The sequence below is a fragment of the Anopheles merus genome, chromosome 2L (assembly GCF_017562075.2).
Source record: "Anopheles merus strain MAF chromosome 2L, AmerM5.1, whole genome shotgun sequence".
Taxonomy (NCBI): domain Eukaryota; kingdom Metazoa; phylum Arthropoda; class Insecta; order Diptera; family Culicidae; genus Anopheles; species Anopheles merus.
Window position 1 is genome coordinate 15,667,716 of NC_054083.1, and position 22,261 is coordinate 15,689,976.

The 22,261-nt window shown below is 44.4% G+C and overlaps 2 protein-coding genes across 12 annotated transcripts in view; one reads left to right on the top strand and one right to left on the bottom strand.

The window, feature by feature from the left end:
• The first annotated feature begins 91 nt into the window (after window positions 1-91).
• Window positions 92-4,900, top strand: LOC121593790 (polynucleotide 5'-hydroxyl-kinase NOL9-like). Of its 2 annotated transcripts, none has more exons than XM_041916453.1 (4): window positions 92-322; window positions 413-3,277; window positions 4,103-4,242; window positions 4,304-4,900. In XM_041916453.1, the coding sequence occupies exons 2-4, from the start codon at window positions 432-434 to the stop codon at window positions 4,501-4,503; spliced, it is 3,186 nt and encodes a 1,061-aa protein (XP_041772387.1). In that variant the 5' UTR covers window positions 92-322; window positions 413-431; the 3' UTR covers window positions 4,504-4,900. The 2 variants fall into 2 exon arrangements, with proteins under 2 accessions (XP_041772387.1, XP_041772388.1); XM_041916454.1 differs by having other exon boundaries at window positions 92-311.
• Window positions 4,901-5,494: 594 nt separating this feature from the next.
• LOC121594384 overlaps window positions 5,495-22,261 on the bottom strand; it is a 103,667-nt gene continuing 86,900 nt past the window's right edge. For 8 of the 10 annotated variants that reach the window (XM_041917578.1, XM_041917574.1, XM_041917583.1 and 5 more), the window contains 8 exons: window positions 15,098-15,655; window positions 12,750-12,953; window positions 11,181-11,578; window positions 10,534-11,104; window positions 10,287-10,451; window positions 9,599-10,205; window positions 9,289-9,501; window positions 5,495-9,207 (listed from right to left, as the gene is read on the bottom strand). In XM_041917578.1, coding sequence (XP_041773512.1) covers window positions 9,083-9,207; window positions 9,289-9,501; window positions 9,599-10,205; window positions 10,287-10,451; window positions 10,534-11,104; window positions 11,181-11,578; window positions 12,750-12,953; window positions 15,098-15,655 — 2,841 coding nt within the window. In that variant the 3' untranslated portion in view covers window positions 5,495-9,082. The remainder of the gene's footprint in view (window positions 9,208-9,288; window positions 9,502-9,598; window positions 10,206-10,286; window positions 10,452-10,533; window positions 11,105-11,180; window positions 11,579-12,749; window positions 12,954-15,097; window positions 15,656-22,261) is intronic. The other 2 variants (XM_041917580.1, XM_041917582.1) reach the window with 2 other exon arrangements.

The window sequence follows — 22,261 nt, forward strand, 5'->3', positions numbered from 1 at the left end:
TTTTACCAATGAAATAAAATCGCAAAGCCTACCGTACAATGGCTGTCAAACGTGTCATCAATATGGCTGACAGGTGAGCATTGAACGGAACTCGTTTCCACAAATCGAACTGTCAAAACCGTACAGCACGTTCGTATTTACGTTATTCACGAAACGCCGCTTTCATGGACATCGCACAGAAAAGTTGTGCCCAAAACTGAATGTTGTGTACTTTGTGTTAATTTCTGATCGTAATTTTCGTGCTCTTTGCTGCGTTGCGCGTACGTGCAATCACTATCAACCAGTTTGTGATAAATTGAACCCACCGAAAGGTTAGAACCAGGTACTAGAATGTTCCATCATTTCATCGCCCATGCCGGCTACTCGTGTGGAAGGTGTTGCTAATCGTATGAGTCTCTCTTTTTTCTTGCAGGTCGCTTCGCTGTTGAATAATGGGCAGCAAGAACAAGAATCGTAAAAAATATACCCCTACTACAAATGGGGAACCTAAGCCGGTAGCACTGGGCGTAAAGACAGGCATGAGGAAGCCGGCAAAGGAGGCTACCAACTCAAAAGCTAAAACAGTCTACCAAATCCAGGAAGTGGAAAAAAAGATTGAAAACAAGAAAAAACAGAACAAATATGCTTGTCTTGCGTCTAAATCCACTCCAGTGAATGGCAATTCGAACGCGAATAACGCGACCGCGAAGGAAAATGGAAAGGAAACGGCACGAGCGGAGAAGAAACGTGCGAAAAAACGGGCCAAAAAGCGCAATGCTAACGTGATGGATGATGATTCGCTCGGAGGCAGTGCATCAGACGTGTCTGCCAAGCGCGATCCGTCGGCAGATGATGGTTCTCCAGCGAAGCGAAGCCGTAAACTGGACAGCGATTCCAGCGACACCCGCAACAACAATGAAAAATGTAGCAAAAGCATAACCGTCAACGATTCATCTAAGAAGAAAAACATTGCCGGAAAGGTTGCTTCAGGCGCGAAAGTTTTCCTCAAAGCGGCACATTCTGGTGGCAAACCGTCTGGCGAGGATCCGGTACCGCACAAAGTGCCAGTCCTGCAGTGCGTTGGTATGGAAGATGATGCCAAGAGCGACTCTAACACTGACAGCGATGAGGACGACTACATTGAACAGTTTTTCGACGAACAGCCGGAAGCGAAACAGAAAAAAGGGTCTCAGAGCAAAAAACCGAAGAAACGGGCAAAGAAAGCGACCGCACAAAACGTGAGCCCGGGAGGGTGGGTGGTGGAGAACAACGATTGTAGTCTGGAGTATGGGGCCAGTTCGGACGAGGAACCTACTGACAAACCGACCGCCTCTCGGGCGACAGAAGGTCCAAAGAAGGTGGTGGCGTTCAAGCGAAAGGAACCCCCGGCGGGGGCGCAAGAGAACGATGAGGATGACGACGACGACGACGACGATTATGACACGTTCGATTCAGAGGAAGATGACTCCGATTGGACCGACGACGATGAAGATCCAGAGGTCACTGAGTTCTATGACAATATCTACGATATGTCCAATGAATCAGAGTACGATGACTTCCTCCAAAAGGGATACGATAGCGACAGCTTTGACGGGAACATGAACGGGGCCGATAGCTACGATGACGACTATGAATCGAGTGCCGACGAATGTCGCTCGCCCAGAAACAGCTACAGTCGTTTTACCAGCGGCCAGCCGTACGAAACTGACAGTGATGATGAGGATTACGAACCGCCGGAAGGTGACGATACCGTTTATATTCCGCGTGGGGCGGCCGTTCTTCGCGATCTGGACGATGATTCCATTGTACACTTCGATGCGTCGGGCAAATACGCGCAAATAGTGGAGCTTCCGGCTGATTACGGCATGGAGAAGGAGGGAAGCGACCTCGATCAAACGGATAAGCAGAGAGAAAAACAGGAAGAGCGGAAAAGCGAAAATGTTGTCCAAGAAGAGGCAGAGGTCGTGGACGATGGAGCGGAGAGTGACCGATCATGTTCACCCTTGCTGGAGATAAGCCCCAAACCAACGACGTACACCTTTTACGATGCAGTTGATCTGCGAATGTCGCTTGTGGTGCTGAAGGCTCCGCTCTATATCCACGGTCATCTGTCCGTGCAGGCACTGTTCGGCAAGGTGGACATTTTCGGCTACCAGTTGGATATGGCCGAGAAGCGTACAGTGTTTGCTTCCGGCGGTTACAATGCGCTCAATCTGACGCCGCTCCCCAGCCCGGACACGTACAGCACGGCGACGTTTGAGCGCATCCTGAACAAGCTTAGCCGCCACTTCGTCGAGGCGGACATGCAGCAGCTGGTGCGCGAGTTCAACCCGGTGGACAGTGCGCTGGTACTGCTGCGGGCGGACTCGTTCGATGCGAACGACACCGTACCGATGGTGTGCAGGCTCCTGCCCGAGTTCGATCTGTTCCCGACGGCGCTTACGCTTAACCAAACCAGCTCACCGTTCCGTACGACGGAAACCCTGCTGGAGGTGGCGATGTTCGTGCCCAGTCAGCCCACCGCCCGCAGTGATGTGCCACAGTTTCAGCCGAATCCGGTCTGGGATACGGTGCCGGTAAGCGCGAACAGTCGGCTGATGGTGGTGGGGGGTAAAAGTTCCGGCAAGTCCACCCTCTGCCAGTATCTGATCAACCGGTACATTAAACAGTTTGGCCGGGTGCTGCTGCTCGATCTCGACATTGGTCAGCCGCTGCTGTTTGTGCCGGAAACGTTGAGCGTTAGCGTGCTGGAGGAACCGATCCTGGGTGTGGGCTGCTTTGCCAATGTGCAGCCGCGCCAGTGCAAGCTGTTTGGCAGCTTGAATGTCGTCTCCTCGCCGCTGGTGTACGTGCAGAACGTTCGGTCGCTGGTGCAGTACTGCAACGAGGATCCGGCACTGCAAGAGATCCCGTGGATTATCAACACGATGGGCTATGTGGTCGGGTTCGGCGAGGAGCTGACGATGGCGATCGTGCGCCTGCTGCAGCCGACCGATCTAATTCAGCTGTCGTTTCCTAAGAACGTCAAAAAATCGTCCACTCCCTTTTTGAAGCCGGAAAACTACGCCAACCAGCTGACCGCCGAGCTGGTGAACGGGTACAACTTTAACATTCTAAGGGAGGAGGTGCAGCTGCAATCGGCACCGGCCAACTATCACTTCCATCCGATCGATGTCGTGTACGAACCGAACAAAACCTCCTTTTTGCCGCCGAAACGGCGCACGATCGCGATGATGGCACAGCTGGCAAGGATTTTGAGCGATACGGCCGAAACTTTCACCGACGTGAAGCCGCACATGTAAGTGTCAATGTACCGTGGTGTGGGCTTACACAAGTGCTGCAAAATGTCATGAGCATCACGAGATGTAACGAAAACAATGAACATATCCGTGGTAGCTTGATGTTCATTGCTGATACTCAATGAAAGTGCGTCATGACATGCCGAACGCGTCGTGCGAATGCTTAATCCAACGCGATTGGTGACATTTTGTTTTGCACCCAACTCTTGGTCAGGTGATAATCACGACATTATTGGAATATTCTTGGCGTGTGGTCCCATGCAGCAACATGAGCATTCTTTCTCGCTATGTCTGCTTTGATTGTCTGTGAGGTCAAACAAGGCGAGAAACCATAATCATTCAGTTTGTTGTAACCACTCGTACGCACTGCATATCTCCCATGACTATCGTGATGATCACCGACAGAAAATGTCGCGACCAAGTGACTGACCAAGAGTTGGTTGCTCAAAATGTCTCCAAGCATGTGATGGTCACAACAACTGTTTGAGTCTCACCTCTGATCATCACAGTAGAGCTCGTGACGCTGACATGATTTTGACATGTATGTCATAACTATGTCAGTGACATTTTGCAGAACTAATCACTGTAAAAAAAAGTCATGACGCAGTGACTGACCAAGCGATGGTCGCAAAATTGTCACGAAGCATGTATTGGTCACACCAATCGTGTTGAGTATCATCTCTGATTATCACAATTGAGTACGTGACGCTGACATGGATTTTGTTTCAGTCAGATTTTTGTATGACATTGAAAGTGACATTTTGCAGCACTGGTCTTACATGAGTCGTGTACCTAATCAGCTCGCTTTTCCTTTACTCTGGCAGGGCTCATTTGGATGATCTGAGTATTATAAGCACGGGCGAAGATTGCACCTCGAAGGAGATGATGAAGCGTGCGCTAAACGGTACGTTGGTGTACCTTTGCGAAAAGCTTGCAGCTGACCAGTACAATTGTTTCGGTGTTGGTAAGTAACTATCTGCTCCTATTTGTTCCATTGTGTACTAAATGCCTGATTTCCCCAACAGGAATTGTGCGCAGCGTCGATGAGAAGGAAAACAACGTGTACCTGTTGCACTCTCTTTCATCGGAACAGCTGGCCAAAACGAATGTGCTAGCGATGGGCAGTACTAGCCTTCCGAGCCAGGTATACCTGCACTGCAGTCCCAAGATCGAGGGTACGATTCCGTACCTTCAGAACATGTCGATCGTACAGGTGCAGGCCTAAGGATAAACTGTTTTCGTAAATCTCTACTTCCGCGTCTCTTATCGTTTCCCGTTGTCAATATTCATTCTATTTAGCTACTGAACTGAGTTGAAAAAAAAAAAATGATAGCAAACAGTTGCAGAAGCTAACTAATAGCTGTGTGTACAGGTATTGTGGAACTGAAAATTAAATAGATTTCTTATTGGCAGTGATTATGGAATTGAAAGATGAAACAGGAAATTTCACACATCAAATGCTGGAAGGAAATAATATTTCTCAGTGGTATAGAATTGTTTCCTGTCAAATGGATTGTTTTTTTTGCACGCTCTCAGCATTATTCAACGATTCCACATAGTAAATTTCATCAAATGATGTTCGTCAACATACAATGAAGAATTACTTTACATAGCAAATGATTTAAAATCATCGAAAATTTCAAATACCTATTATTTCATTCATAATACTTCATCTCAAAATGCTCTTTCGCAACGTCCTCCACAAACGGTTGCATAAACAAGGAAACAAGAAACAGCAAAACGGTTAAATTTAATTGAAAAACCCTCTTAATGTTTGTAGAACGGAAGTGAGAGGGACAAATAGCGGAATCAAAACAATTTGATTGTTTATATTTGAGCCAAAAATTTATGAGAAAGATACAATAGATTTACAATACAGCGGAATGAGCTCAATTCAAAACAGTTGAAAGCGAATCATTAAGGCGAAATACGCTTTTTATATAAATTTGGCCATTCCAATTGACATCATACCGTAAAGGAAGTAATAAAACGAAAACAGTTTTTAAAAAACCAACGGAAATTGCCTCTCCAGTTGATTTTGTTTCACTTCGACGCTAAGATTGAGACTCGTTTCTGTCATCTATTATCAGCTGTTTTTACAGCTTAACTTATTTAAAAAACCAAGTCCTTCTTAATTTTTAGCATATTTTTTTCTGTTTGTTTTTATTAAAAAATGTACAATTTGGTTATCGATTTTCTTCTTTCTTCGACGTGCATTTTTCCTTTCTCCCGCCCGCCGCGCTTTCTTCTTTTGCGTTTCTTATCCCGTTCGCGGCATTTCGATTCTTGAACGTCCAATTTAGAATTGATAGGGTTGCACATTCCTGCATTCCGTCTCTTCTCGCGCCAGAGGAGCTCGATGCCCTAAGTTTTCTTGCTTTTCATGAAAATGTTGTGTGTTTCTGTGTGTATGTGTACGTTTCCACACGACCGATCCAGCAGTTAGACTTCGTCTCTTCGCTTTTCGCGCTCCGTCTCCGTGCGCTCAATGCATTCAATTAAATATATATATTTATATGTATATATACCTTTTTATGTATAGTACTTACTCCTCTCGTTCTCATTCCCTTATCCGTAACTTGTTTGCTTTCGTGTCCTTACACTAAGTTTTCTCTTCCTTTTGCTTTTCACATACACACGCAAACTTCCTCAACTCTGGTTTTATGGCTTAACTTGCTCTTCCTATCCGAACGGTTCGCGCTTGCTAATCTGTTGGCATTTGTTCCTTCTTAGTGCGGGGCAGGGTTCCGTTTTGCTTGCTTTTGCTTATTCCCACCCCACTTCTTCTGGCTACTGCGGCGCTTCATGCACATGCCCATGTTTCAAAAGTTCAGTCACGTATATCTGAAGTTTAGCTTTTTTTCCATACCCACTCTGCACCCGGAGATTCGCACATGATAGCGACATCCGGCCAGTTTGCAACAAACAAACAAAAAAAGTCGCTCCACCTTCCCCATTCGGCTTAGCTATATAGTTGTGTAAATTTTGCTATATTGCATGCACGTATGCATAATTTTTACGCGATTTATGCAGTCGTGCTGTTAGCGTTCTGCAATGTGCTAACGTCCACTGCGCCGGTGTGATTTGTCAATGAATCCTATCCGAAGGATGGAATAGGGGTTGCTTTACACACGCTCTTGGTTTGAATTGAACTAGGATTATGTACGTTATGTTGCTTTTTTTCAACTGCCGATGATTTGCAGAGATGAAACACTTGCTTCTATGAGAGTATATATATATGAATGCGATTGTTTCCTTTTTTTAAATGCAAAATGCACTTTGATCGGTATTTTACAAGAAAAAAAAACTCAATTGCAGAACAAGTAGCAGTGCCAAGTAGTGTGCACACACTAAGAGAATATGTATCAAAATGTGTTGCTTTTAAAATGGGTAGTTAGGAATAATACCACATTTAAACTGTGTTCGGTTATCACCGTAGAGTAGAGGTGTTTTTTTGGTTTGCTTAACTGTTTCCTTCTATCTTTTGTGTTTTGTTTGTTTGCGGCTGTATCTATCAGTTGGAGTGTTTGTATTACATTTTGTTCGTATAAGGAAAGCGCTTCCGAAATGATATGGCCCTATAATGATTGCATTGATGATGAATGGTTTAAATGACAGCAGATGAAAGCATTGCTACATTGCTCATTATCTAATTATTAACATCAATTTTCCTTTCGTTTTAGCTAATGAAAAGCTTCTTTCTTGATGTCGAATATTCCAATTTAAGTTAAGCGGCATGGGAAAATGAGCATAAAATCGATACAACAGACAGAAGCATTCAAAAGGGATCTTGCACTTCGCGAACATGCATACTACCTTACAGCGGCATTGGAAAGCGTAGAAAGGCGGAAAGTATAGGAAAAATTGGCTGAATGCTGTTGAGATCAGTGATCATCGTTCAGATTTGCTCCACACTATGCTGTAGCTATGGCCAATGTTAACTGCATCGTTTGGAAATCTCAAAATGGAACGCATTTATGGCAACTGGCAAAAGAAAACGCATATTGCGATACAAAACACCGGAACAAATTCCATATCAACCTCCTCTCCGTCTGCCTATCTGGCCTGTAACAAAGAACGGTGTGTATTTTGCAAAAATCTGTAAAACGTCCCCGCTTCTCTATCTTCTCTATTCCGAAGTAAGCTCATTCAAAGTTTGTAATCTGTGTGGAAAGCTGGTTCTTCAAAGAGAAGGATTAGCGTAGCGTTGTCGTTTATGCAGTAATCTCTAAGCATCATCCTTGCGATCGTGTTCCGTTCGCCCGGATCGATTTTTTCCCTCTTTGAACCAGTCTCTTGACACAGCAACAACGGGTCTCACATCTACTTCCTCCATACGTTTATCATCATACCCTGCATCGTGAATGATTGTGCGTTAGTGGTGCGGTACCATAGATGTGTGTGTGTGTTTGTGTTTGGGTAGGAGTGGAACAACGTGGGAAGCCAAGAATGGGGCGCATTGCGCGGCGCAACCGATTTCTTCACCGTTGTTCAAGGAAGGATCGCGTGTAGTTGTAAAGCAAACGACAAAAAGAGCAAACCCGCGCGGTATGCCCTAACCAACTTCCTTTGCCGTTTGTTTTTCTTTGTTTGTTCATTAATGGTCCGCGTGGGCAAAAAGGAAGCCGTGTAGCCGCTTCGGTCGGAAATAGTAAGGGGGCTTACATGAACTTAACTGAATTTTTAAACACTACTACACGTACCTAAGCTACTACTGAAACGCTTTGTAAATGACTATAAATTGATTCTCTTCTCTCGCTCTTTCCTCTTTCTCTCCCTTTCTGTGCTCCAGCTCTTCTTACAAACTAACCATTCGCTCGCTTTTCGTCAATCAAGCGCGACTGTTCACGATTATATCCGTTCCGTTTAACGTCCATGTGTTCACATTATCCCTGCGTCTCTCCTTGTGTGTTTTTTTTAATTTATTTTTAAATCCTGTGTTCCCATCCAAATGCCACTGTTTACCTTATCATCTCTTTCTTTTTCTCTCTATTGCGAACTGTGATTGAGGAATTATTGGTGGAAAAGCCAAACGGCATTCCATAAAGTCCTGACACACCCAGCCAGCCAGCCAGCTTTGCTTACAAAGCTAGTCCCGGAGTTTACCCGGTTGATTGTTCGGAGACAGACTTACTAGCAAATAAGAGCAAATACAAAGAGGAAGAAAAGCATAAAAAAGTAAAAAAACCTCCACACGTTTGAAATTGTACCAAAAATTATACACCATAAAGCGCTGCAACTACTACTTTAGCATTGTATTAGCGCCATAAATTGTAAAATTTTTCAAACAATTCAATTTCGCCGCTGAACTACTTCTCACACTCTTTTGTTAAATTAGCAAAAATGTATTTTTTGTATTGTTGCTCGCATATCACGTACTATCATCAAAAATATCTTCTTTTAACCCTTCCTGAACGAATTCTTACAACACACAGAAACCCTACCTTGTCATAACCGGTTGTAACGATCTGCTTCTCTTAAAGCGCTGCACGTTCGCGCCTTTTAATTACTGTTTGTGTTTTCCTTCTTCTCTCTCCCTCTAATGTTTTCTTTTCCGTATTTTTTGGTGTTTGGTGGTAATTGGTAAATCGAGTGCAAAAATTAGATGACAAAAAGAACAAAAAACACACACATAAATGTAGATTGTTTGTCACAAACAAATCGAGAAGAGTCGGTAAAACTAAACGGAACAATAGTGAAATGGCGATGCTCGCGCGCACCATACGCAATCCCAGCCCCCTTGCTTTGCGAACAAATAGTTAGTGAATGCTGTCTCCTTGGTGGGGCGGTGGTGGACGCCGGGCCTATGGTGACACGTACGGTGGCGGCCGCCGGTAGGATGGTGTGACGGGCGATTTGCCGCGCGATTCGCGCCCACCTACGATCACCGGCTGCGGTGGCACGTACTCGTCGACGTCCTCGTTATCGCCTGTAGAAATCGATCAATTTTGAAATGGAGCGTTGTTGGTGGTGGTGCTTTTGCATTAGTGGTCAGTAGTGTAACACTTACCATCGTGGTTGGTACTGCTGTAGGACGGTGGCAATAGCGGGGGCTTCTCGTCCTTCAGTATCACCGGCGACTTGTTGCCGATCTCCGGCTTCTCGTCCAGCTCGTCCTGGAAGATCACCGGGATGCCCTTCGACCGGAACGACTTGCGCTCTTCGTCAGTACCTTGGGGATTGGACGAGGAGGAGGAGGCGATAGGTTTGAAATTGATATATTCTTTCATTACTCATCAATATTAGTTCTTCCGGTGGTGTCGGTGCGCTTGTGTTAGTGCCGTAGCGGGGTTTGGCGGGCTGGGGCGGATCGTACTTACCGAGCTCCATCTTGCCGGTCAGCCGGCGCTTGTACAGAATGCACGCAATGATGGCGGCGATCAGCAGCATCACTATGATGATCACCGACGGCAGCACGAACGTGAGCAGGTAGTCGTCCTTCGAGATCGGTTTCGGGGCGGCCTTCTCCGGCTCGCTCGTGGCGTGATGCGGTGTATCGAACCCGTGGCAGTTGTCCAGCGGCACCAGGCTCACGTTCTGCAGGCTAAACTCTTGGCCCAATATTTCGCGCACCTTCGCCCGGATCGTGCTGTCCTGGTGGAGCAGAATGTTACGCAGCGTCTCGATCTCCTCCTGCGGGCAGCGCTGGTGCTGGCGGCTCAGCGTCGTGTTGAAGAAGGACACCTGCACCTGCCCGGTATGGTGGATCGGCCGAATGTGGTGGATCTTGATGTAGTGCGTCGAGGCGTCGCCAAACACCTGCGCGAGCCGTTCGATAAAGCGCCGCTGCACCTGGGCCGTGTTAAACTGCTCGTGGCTAATGTCGAGCGTCAGCTCGAACAGGACGCTGTAGTCGCGCTTGTGGTGCGGGTTGACTACCACCACCAGTGCGTCCGTTGCTGTGAGACCTTCGCGATCTTCCGCCATCTGACAAGTGGGAAAAGCAAATGCGTACGAGTTACGATTACAAATTTCTGGCATGCAAAGCGTGCGAAAATGATCACCCACCAAAAGATATTCCTTGCGTCCGATGTCATTCGTTCGCGGCACACCGTAAAACTCCTGGTTCTTCGAGTCAAACTGAAGCCAGTGGTTGGGATCGAGCGTGTTGCGATCGGTTGTCAGCAGCTTCATCTTCAGCTCGTTACCATCTTCCGGATCGTAGAATGTGTCCTAGAAAGGCAAATGCACGACAATGTATCTGTGTTGCCGCAATTCGTTCCAACGCGAATCCGAATCCTCCAACCCCACTTACCACCGGCACCTTGAAGACGAGCAGATGGCCCACGGTTGCGTTCACCTGATCGACCTGGTTGCGCGTTTGCGGCGCATAGTTGCGCTGAATGCTCTGCGTCGGTTTCACCTTTGGCGGGGTGACCTTGGTGCACTGTGCAATCTGTTGGCCCTGCACCGACTTTACCGTAATGTCCGGATTGAGCGCATCGTTGAGCGCTTCTTCGGTGAGCAGCGCCACCAGCTCGTCCAGCTTCTCCTCCGGGCAGCGATCCTTCGGCAGCGTCTCGTTCGTGTACACAAACGTGGCCAGGCTGGGATCCTGTATGCTGTTGCGGATGTCGCGCACGATAATGTTCGACAGCGTCACGTCACCGAGCACGACCGAGATGCCGCGTGCCGTCTCGATGTGCCAGTCGACGTTGCTGGCAAACTTGCGGTTCAGGCGCAGCGCCAGGCTGATCTCGTGGTTGAGGCTGCGGTGCGATTTGTGCTGCTGCACCTGTATGTCCACTTTTTCCGTGACGGTAAGGTTGCCGGAGTCGGTAGCGCGCAGCTTGTAAGGCCAGCGGGATACGTCCTTTTCGAGCGGTCTGTGGGAGGGGAAAACAAAAAGGTATATTAAGCTAAGGTGTACGAGAGACTTCACTGTGTGTGTGTTGGACTTACAGGCCATAGATCTCTTTCGTGTCTTCGTTGAACTGGATCCACGAGCTCGGTTTGAGCGGTTGATCACGGGCATCCAGCAGCTCCAGGCTTAGATTGTTACCGTCCTCGTTGTCGTGGAATGTTTCCAGCGGGACTTGGTAGCGGAACACTTTACCGGCCGGGATGGCTTGCTTTGGAATGCGGTTCCGAATGATCGGTGGAAGGTTGGTCGGTTCGTCCAGCTCCGTGGTAAGCATCGTTGAGGTCGTAGTTGATGCCTCGGTTGTGGTCGTGGTGGTGGTGGTGGTAGTGGTCGAGGTTGTGGTAGTCGTTGTCGTCGTCGGTGCTTCCGTGGTGGTTGTGGTGGTCGTGGAAGGCGTTGTGGTGGGCATCGTTACCGTTGTTGGGGTAGTGCTAGACTGCAGTAAAAATAATTGAGAACATTATTTTGTAAGTACAATCTTCGGAGCTCATTTTTCCAGTTTTTTCTAATAAGTGTATCTCCATACTTTCGTATCCGTTCGGCTGTGGTAGAAAGCACAAAGCATAGAGAGATCATTGAGTTTTCCCTCGACAAGAAGTCTTTTCATATAAAAAGAATGGACTGCTTTATGTGTGACTTACTTTTACCCAATTCAGCATAAGTATTAAGGTATGGGAAGACATTCCTAATCGAAATCTATTCACAATGAACCCGTGTTTATCCAGTTTCCAATACCGATCAAATCCTACTGATCATGGACAAGAAGAGATTGATCCATATTATGATCCAGTAACGATCTCTTTATTTTAGAGTAGAATAAAATAGCACATTCTAGAAGTCGACTAGCTCAGTTCTGGAATTCAGCCAATTTTTACACGAAGGACACTACAAACATCTCAAGACAAACAATTTAGACCAATCTTTTTTTTAAGTAGTCGCTCTGAATATTGTGCCAGAAATAACGTGTACTAAAAAGCTTGACGTTGTACTAAATTGCGAGTAAAAGATCTGTAATGATGTGGAATGATGGAGATGACCAATCGAATTCCTGAACATTCATACTATAAAATAACTGTTAGTATTAATCTTCATCTACTGCTGATCTAACATTTGTTTGAGTTTTTCAGTTATTATTAATAAAACACTTAGGAGCCTAATGCTATATCCTTCTTTGCAAGGATCGACTTTAAGTGATCGTTAAAATATTGAAGGATATGAAATTTCTAGGAGAGGTTTAATTGGAGGTCTTTAATTTCTTATCTCTGACTGAGTTTGGTTCGTATAGAGCAGTCGGGTCGGCCGAAAAAGCCAAATTCTACAAAAATGTTCGAAGAGTCCCACGTGAAGAGTCAAATAGATGTAGCAAGAGCAAAAATGTGTGAAAGATCTATGAAATATATAAACGCTTAAGAGCCACCATCTTGAAATCAATGCTCAATCGAAAGAGCCACCATCTTGAAATCAGTGCTGTTATAGAGTGATAATAATTCTCGTAATTACAGCCTGACATAAGCTAGAAGCCTCGATATTTCGTGTACCGATCACTTGCGCTCTATCTTATCCCGGGTTGCGCTGTATTTAGATAACCCAACACTTTGAATTCTTACCTCAGTCGACGATGGCATTGGTCGCTCGGTGGTTGTGGTCGATGACAGTACACGCGGATCGGGCTGCGTGGTCAGTTCGATCGCTCCCTCCTCCTCGTCATCGTACTCATCGTCATAGTTTTCGTACTCCAGTTCCTTGTCCTCCTCCTCGTTGTCCTGTTTCGGGGTGGTGAAGGTCGACACAGAACGTTGCGTTGATGTAGGCTGCAGACGACGAACGATGCAGAAGTACGCGCACGGGGGAACGAAAGTAAGGTACGATTAGTATACGAATGCAATTTTACACAAACACTTTTAAATTGCTAAAATAATTATAACGTTAAAAAAATAGATACCAAAAGTGAGAGAGAGAGCGAGAGAGTTGAAAGGTATTGAGAAAATGTATTTAAAAAAGAAATCTATCGTGTGTTCGTAAAGTGAAAGTAAGTTAAAGTGTCTCTAGTTTGTTAATAAGCGTACCGAAACAAGCATTGTGCATGGGTAGGTTTTTTAGGTTTTTAATTTGTTGTGTAGTTGATGTTTGTAACAAACCAAAGAAACGCAAGGAATGTGATGGCACATGATAGAAGTAAAAGGAAAGTAAGGAGTAATGGCAATGATCGTTGGCGTAGTTTTGTGAGCAACCGAAAAATACTGTGATCAAAAACACAGAAAATTTTAAATGAATAATTTGTACAAGTAAAACTATACAATGTATTATGTTACAAATAACTGTCCCATTTGTTTCCCACAAGAACTATAAACAGAGTTATTTAACGGTAAATGGCTAATGAAAGGTCGCACGGTGGTGGTAAATGGTACAAAAATATACAATTAAACAATGTACATTTTTTACAGGTCGGTTTTTGATGTCATTAAATTAAAAGCTTCAAACGAAAACACAACAAAAAACAGAAAGTAAACCGTTTCAATAAACTGTGTCGATATGTAGAAGTGTGCAGGTGTGTGACGCTTGTCAGAGCCCAGCGGCGTGCATAATATCATTTTGTATGCAATTGCAAACCTAAATTTTGCATCGATTGCAAGACAAAAGAAAGAAATAAAACTAAAGCGAGAAAAGAAACCAACTCGACACGTTCGTGTAAGTAAAAACAAATGCTTCAGTGCAATAAACAGTGTCAATAAAGACACAAAAAAGAATGATAAAAGTAAACGATAAAAGAAGAACAATTTCGCTAATTCCACACACACATACAAACACAACGTATTGGTGCTTGGTAACACACATTGGTTTGTTTTGCTGTCTCAACGGCATTTTGTGGCACGGTTTTGCTGCGTCTGAGTATAAGCTTGGTACAGTTTTGGGTTTCTTTTGATACGACCCCTCCCCCCAAAAGGTTGTGTGTACCAGAGCAGACACCAGAGTTGGAAAAAATGTGAGCAAGTTGGCCGATAATTTCTACTAAAACGAACAAATCAAACCTATAACAAAACAGAACATAAAAACAGGTGTATGGAAGCTGCAGAGTCTACCGAACGCTACGAATCGAGTACACTTGGGTGCATATACACTGGTAGCTTGCGTGCTTTGTTGAAAGCTTCACTGTATTCTTTTTATATGAAAGCTCTACCACTTAGGTTATTTTCCCTTTTCCTCCCCCTGGTTCATCACTGATCTTTTCATATTCCTGCTTTTTTGTTGGTAGAATTTTCAGTTTTAAAATATTTCATTAAATTTAGTAAAAAAGGTGTTTAAAATGTGAAAATCAAAATCAAACAAATTGCGTGTGAACATTCGCGCTAGGAACGTTCCAGGCGACACAAAAAAACGGCAATGCAATTCTCTAAGAGATTACTGAGATTACGTTGTACTAAAACTGATGTAGTGGGCATTAGAGTAAAGGGCTGGTAGTAGTTGTAGTTGCTACCTGGAGCTCTAGGGCAGTACTAGTAGCAACGGTATCGGGTTCGAGTGCCAGGGTAGTACTGGGATAGTTGGCGGACGCAGCACTAGCAGCGGTAGTAGTAGTAGTAGCAGCGAAGGGAGTACTAGTATTGGTAGTAGCAATGGATGGTGTTGCAGATGCGATTACTGTAGTAGTTGTTGTTGTCGGAATGTTGTAGTAGGCACTATTAGTAGTTGGCTGTGTAGTGGTGCGTGTGTTTTGGTATTGGGAGGACGTCATCGTTATTGCAGTGCTGTCGTCCGTAGGCATGGCGTTGGTTGTGGTAGCGGGAGAAGCCATTCCGGGTAAGCGCAGGTCACCAGTTTGCTCCGTCGGGTTAGGTACGCGGTCACTGTCGACACCGTCGGGAGTTAGTGTGGAGGTCGGCACAGTTACTTCCGCCTCCTCGGCACGGGGAATCAGGGGTGGTAGATTGTTGGGCGGTAGAACCGTTATACGGACCCCTTGCGAGAAGTAGTCCTCTTCCTCCTCTTCGTCGATGTCTTCGCCTTCTTCTTGGTCTTCCTCCTCCTGGTCGGCGCTGATGTCTTCGTCATTTATCTTTCTTCCGAACGGGGAGCGATCTAGGTTCGTCGCGTCACGACTCAACTCTTCCTGCGTCGTCGGAGTAGTAGTAAGTGACATGTAACTGATCGTGGTGGTAGTGTAGTCACTCGGGCCTTGATCCTCACTACCGTGCGTGGTGGTAGTGGTGGAGGTGATGGATGCCGTTTCAGAATTAGCAAATGTTGAAGGTTTCGAATCGATTTCATCGAAAAATTCCTTCGACTCGTAACTCGCTTCCTCGTCCTCATTCATGCCCAGATGCCACGAACTGGCCGGTGTGGAAGTTATTGCTGGAAGTGCTGTGAACGTCGTCGTCGCGGTCGTTGTGGACGAGGGCGTCGAATACTCGACGGCAGAAGAGTAGGAAGATATCGTTGAGCTCTTCTCGGTGGTCGCTTCTGGTACGATCGTTTTGATGGTGTTGGAACTTGATGCCGCAGGTTCATCATCGCTCTGCAGTGGATGCGAATTTGGAAGGGGGGTTTTGGTTTGTTTTTGTCCAACAACATACAATCGCGCGTCCAATCGTGAGTTGTGTGATGGTGATGGTGGTGTTGATGGTTGGTCGCGAAAGAGTAAAGTTTGTAGATGGATAAAAGTAATGGTAGTTATTGGTAATAATTACTGGCCGACTTTCGAAAGAAAAAAACACACACACACTCGCTATAAGGTTGTGCTGTTTTGTTCGCTTTCGCGGCATTAAAACAGCTTGGTTTGTATAAGAACAAGTACAATACATGTAGCATATATGCTATATAGTTGGACGGTAGTATAGAGTGGCATTGTGTTGTATTTGTATTTGATACGATTATTCATACAGTCATTCGCTTGCTGATTTACGACACTACTTGGCCAGCAGTACTACGTGCTTTTCCTCAATGGTCTAAAGCGGCACGAATTTTGCACGCAGGTTATAAACCATCTGCAACTATTGCGTTTGACGTGTGGGTCGTACCAGGCACTAAAGCTTTAACGTGCAATAACAACATTTCATGCAAAATAAATGTAATAATAATTCATAATGGAAACAATATTCATTTGAGAGATTATGTTTTTGATAATTTATAGGAAGTTTATAAGATTAGCACGAACCGTTCATCATTGGAAATGGTTCGAGGAAAGTTTTGCTTTTCTTGTAGCTGATATGATGTATAAACTCAGTTTCAGCTATCAACTGAATGTCTAATAAATTTTATGTAAATAAAATAATTTTGTCTTAAATAGGAATAAAAAGGTTCTTTTTTCATTTTTAATATTAAAATGAAAACAAAGGCGGATAGCTATGGCAAAAATTATAATTATGATAGCAATATCTAAATCACATAACAATAAAAAAGAGAGCAAAACGACAGAAAGCAAAGCAAAAACGTCAAGCAAGCTAGAAATACATGTAGCGAAATACCAAAACATCCTCATCCGGTTGCTGAACACAAAAAGCGTATAATTCTTTCATTTAGCAGGGAAATAGAAGCGCACATTACAAAAAAGCAGTTGTGAACAACACGAAGCAAATAAAAATAAAAATAATAAAAAGCGCATACGGGGCCCACAATTATGCTTGAAAAGGCGAACATTGTGATTGGAAAGGGGGTATTGAAAAAAAATACAAGGTTAAGGAAGAGAATAAACAGGAACGGACGAGGAAGCAAAAAAGAGAGCAGGAAGGAAATACAGACGTGTAAAAAGTGCAGTATGATAACACGATAGCATATCAGCATCAGCAACAGCAGTGAGCAGGGGAAAGAGAAAGCTAAGGCCAAAGGGAGTGAAGTGGGGTATGGTGTTGTGGGTGGTTGCAGCATGGGAACCCAAAAGAAAAGTGCGTTGGAGCGGCTGGTGAAGAGCAGTGAATAAAAAAAGAAAAGAAAAAGAAATAAATAAGCCAAACAGACATAGAAATGTATACAGCCAGCAAAAGGGGTACGAAAGGGGGCAGATGAGAGAAACAGATCAAGAGATATAGAGAGAGAAAAAGAGGTAGCGAGAGAGTGAAAGTGACCAAAACGAAAAAGAGCAAAATCCTGTATGTGTGGTTGTATATGGCATTGTTTAAAAGACGAATAATGTCCTATTTCTGTAATGCTTTGTCGTCCCACATTGAAGCCAATTATAATGTCCCAATCAACGGGAACATAACGACTTCACATGAAGTGGTTAAGGACGTGTGAGTTTTTCGCTGTAGAACACAAAAATACCTTTTTCTGCACACGTGGAAATTACACAACAAACCTCTCGCAACAAACACAAAAATGAGCAAAAGTGGCACTTTTTCATTCACCGCTCACCAACGTGTGGCGGAAGGAGTCTTCTGCAAACCGTGTCGTGTCGCAGTAGTGGCACATTAAATCCTGATGAAGTGTTTACCACCTCACATTACTTGCAACCCATTAAGCGGGCAAGCACGACGAACGAGCGAGCGTAAATAAAAATGGTCGCAAAAAGCACCCACTTTACACGTTGAAAACAAGCACAAGGATGTTAAGAGTGTGTCGTGCGGAGTCAACGGTGCCAACAGGGCACTGTATGTGTGTGTGAGATGCTTTGGAAAATCCCGTATTACATCCCGGATCTTCGCTTTTTTAATCCTGTTTCGCTTTCGCTGAGTGTCATACATTCATTACCAACCTTGTGCTTTGTGGAATGAAGTGGGAAACCTTGCTCCCGTTTCTAACAACACAGCAGCAACAAACAAACAAAGCATTTGAAACGCATTCCCTCGTGCTGCTGGAGGTGCACTGCTGCCTCGTGGGCGATTAAAGTGGCCACCGTAATGTCGCTCCCAGCCAGCAGTGTGCACGACCAGTTAAGCTTCATCGGGAAAGCTCACGCTTCAAAATCCCGGGCTGGATTAAAATGTGAGGATGTAAGGAAGAGCCCGACCCGGGCCCAGCCGCTCGTTGAAGCTTAACAACTTGAGATTGATTAAACGTTTGGAGTGTTTTTCGAGTGTGTGCTTTCTGGGGCTGGTTGTCTCTTATCTCGTACAGCGAATGAAGGGCGTTTGGGGAGGCGGTCGCGCGCCTGGTAGCAAGAAAAGCGTGCAAATGCTGGGATGGGAGTGCGTGAAGGGAGGCAGAAAAAATAATGAAGAGGAAAAGTGTACGTCAAACACTCAACCACGCAGCAGCACACACCACCAAACAAACAAGCAGAGCGAAAAGAAAACAATGAAAAACAAAAAGGAAATTCAAAAAAGGCGAACAACGGCGGTTTCTTCTAACGGACTAGCGAACAACAAGGACACGGTGCAAGAGCGAGGCGAGCGAAATTACGGTTTAAAAAGGTAGCAGTGGGGAAAAGAGGTGCTGAGGCGCTTGTTTGCAGTGGTGAAAATTGCTAGCCGCCAACAGTAAAAGCTAGCTTGAGGGACCGAACTTTCGCTGGCTGAAAGAAAGGACACCATGGTAAGACAAAATAAACTTTATAAAATAAAAAAAAAACAACAAAAGCCAACGTGAAATAGACACATTCACACATACAGTCATCCATACACACACACACACACACACACACACACACACACACACACACACATTCACTCACATACACGCAAGCATACACGGTACAAAAGCACACAGAAAGCGAACATGAAGCGAAAAAACACGCTGGAGGTGGTTAGATAAAGGGAAAAAGTTTGATACCCACTCGCCCTCATGGCTCTATTTACTGCTTGAAGCCATTTTTTTGTGCATCAATTTGACCGTTAACATCGATTTTTTTTTGTTAGATTTTTCCTGCTCTAGCCGGAAGCTGCTTTGCGACTTTGCGACAGGTGTGACACGGTTATTGAGTCGCAATTGGGGTCCGGTCGCGTCATAGCGTGAGTGTGAAAATTAGCAGCACCACCAGCAGCAGCAGCACGATTGTACGGTGGTCTGCCTTACGGTGATGTCCCGGGCATGCTGGCTTGACCGTGCTGCTACTAGCGCACAATGGTGGCAAGTTGCCAATTAATATTCATTGCCCGGTAACAAGCCGGGCACGCACTGATTGACGCTGGGCACCGTTGTCTGCTCTGGTGGCAAGCCATCACCAGGCGTCTCCATTTGCGCCGATGGTGAATCTTTTGAGCTGACACGATTATGTTGGGGTTTTGTTTGCTTTATTTTTTTTTGTTGCTTGGCTGTGCTTCCCTTTTGTGTCACATTTAAGCTTTGTCCGTATTAATCGTTGCTTGATTGATGGTGGAACAGTGGCGAGACTTGGTTATGGTGCCCTGGGAGGATGGTGGTTTGTTTTAAAGACCAACGTTATACCGCGCTCTGGGGTTTGAATTAGCGATTGTAGAAATACTTTAAAACAATCGTCGTTATTAATAGAAGCAACTACAAAGTTGTGTATTGTTTGAATTTGGGTTGAATGTGGTTTACTGTTTTAATATGCTCTTATCATTACGCTTTAGTTTGGAAAATATTTTGTTAAATATTAAACATGTGCACAATTGCAATGACAAAAATGGTATATTCAATGTATCGATCAAAAGTAGAACCAGGATTATTTTTTTCTGAATTTTATTGATTATTTAATATAAATAAAAACATGAGGCTATTTTGACTCATATTATGATAACACGAGATAATCAATTTGTAACTTTTACTAACAAAAAAGTAAAAGAAAGCAATAATTTTAGAACGAAACTAAGACATAAGTCTATAAAGTGCTTGAAAAAACTCAAGGAACGAGTTATTTTTCCTTTGGTTTAACTGTAGTTAATCAATTCATCGAGCTATTTAAATTATTTATAAATTAATTATTTATAATTTATAAAAAACGAATTTCAAATGATGTTCAAAGAGCTACTCACAGCGCGGCAAAATGTAACTGTCAATGTCATAAGTCTGACTGAAACAAAATCCATGTCAGCGTCACGTACTCAATTGTGATAATCAGAGGTGATACTCAAAACTATTGGTGTGACCAATACATGTTTCGTGACATTTTTGCGACAATCGCTTGGTCAGTCACTGTGTCATGACTTTTTTTACAGTGATTAGTTCTGCAAAATGTCACTGACATAGTGAGGAGAAATTCCGCCTGAAACAAAATAATTTCCGCGTCACGAGCTCTACTGTGATGATCAGAGGTGAGACTCAAATAGTTGTTGCAACCATCACATGCTAGGTGGCATTGTGTGCAAAAAAACTCTTGGTCAGTCACTTGGTCGTGACATTTTCTGTCGGTGATCATCACGATAGTCATGGGAGATATGCAGTGCGTGCGAGTGGTTCCAAGAAGCAAAATGATCAAAATGAGAAAGCATGCTCATTTTGTAGCTTGGGACCACACGTCAAGTATGTTCTAAGAATGTCGTGATTATCACCGACAGAATATGCCGTGGCCAAGTGAGTGACCAGAGCATGTGAATGGTCCACCAAGTGTTTCAGTCATGAGTGTTGGTGACTGAAACAGTGGCATTTGGCAGCACTGCTCATAATCAGAAAAAGTCATGATTATGCTTGTGACGGCATTAAGCTCAGCTTGTGATTCCGAGTATCGTGGTTGACTCAAGCACTCGCATATCGTGTTCGGCATGCCATGACGCACTTTCATTGAGTATCAGCAATGAGCATCAAGCAACCACGGATATGTTCATTATTTTCGTTGGTGAACATCTCGTGATGCTCATGGCATTTTGCAGCACTGCATACACATACATCTTGCATATCGCTTCATAAAAAAAAGTAAAAGACAAGCAAAAACACGATCTCGTTAAACAAACATGTACAGTTTATTTCTGTCTGCACCAGCATGGCTTGGTAAGATGTGTTTCGCGAGTCAACATTTCCTTCCATTTCCTTGTGCATGTGTACAAAAAGCAAGTTTTAGCAAGCGTCCAACAAACGACTACGGCCATCGAACCGGTGTGACTGGCGGATGACAATAGACCAGACACACGTACGCCTGTGTTGGTTCAAAGACAAGCGATGAATATGTCTACCCATACATCACATTCGCATCCCTCATATGCCGGGCAGAACATCAAGCGACGACCGAACAAAAACTGCATTTGTTGTAAGCAAACACAATGACACACGGTGGAAGTCAGCCGGGAAGCAGCCCGTACAAACGTGTGTACGGGATTTTGGCTCGTACTTGTCGCGCTTCGACACCCATCGCGTATGTAAGCGCGTACCTATGTGTGCGCACGCATTGAAAGGCAATTGTTGTTTTTTCCCCCCACCTCGAATGCCAAACGGTGTGCAGCAATTTGGCGATTTTTGTTTGGTTTGCACTTCGTCCATCCGGTTACGGCAATACATGAAGAGAGGGGGATGCATTTTTGCATTCGCTGCAATCGGGAAAAACCTGCACATTATTCTGTTACGAGGCGTGAGAATCGGAATTTCGGAATGTATCGATCGATTATTTTGTTTTCGATTGTACTAATATAAAAGCAGTTACTCTATCGCTGCATCGAACAAGGGGCAGCGGCCATGAATTGTTTGCAGTATTGTGAAGGTAATGTGCAAATTTTTTGCTGTTGCTTGTCTGCTGCAGCCCGGCGTCCGGTGCACTGTGCTGTGTTTGAATAGAGTTTAATTTAATTTAAAAGGCCCTTCTTTGCAACCACCCGGTTAATGGTCGTTCGAAATTCAACTTATTTTTATTTACTTCCGGCACAGGAAGGTAAAGAGTAAATAAATAACGTGAAAAAATAAACTTATGGAAATTCTGCTGCACACTTCAAACATGATTTAATTGCATTGGTACAGAATTCGATCCTAATGAAATTTACATTGAATAAATACGAAACAAAAAATGCAAAATTTTCCGTATGTGTGTTTGTATTTAATTTGCTCGTATCATTTCCTCCAATTTTCCGCCCCGTTTTGCCGAGTGTAGGCCCCACTCTCACACTCTTTAATCGGAAATTGGTCATTCGTTGATCCTCATGGCAAGGATTAATCATAACCACAAAACCCTCAATATTGCCCCATACTGCCCCATCACTTTTCCACCATATTTACCACCGCGTATGAACACCTTCAACCTTCGACATGCATTCGCACACATTTTTAATTTAAATGTAAATGAGTTAAGTGCGTATGATGCTGGGAG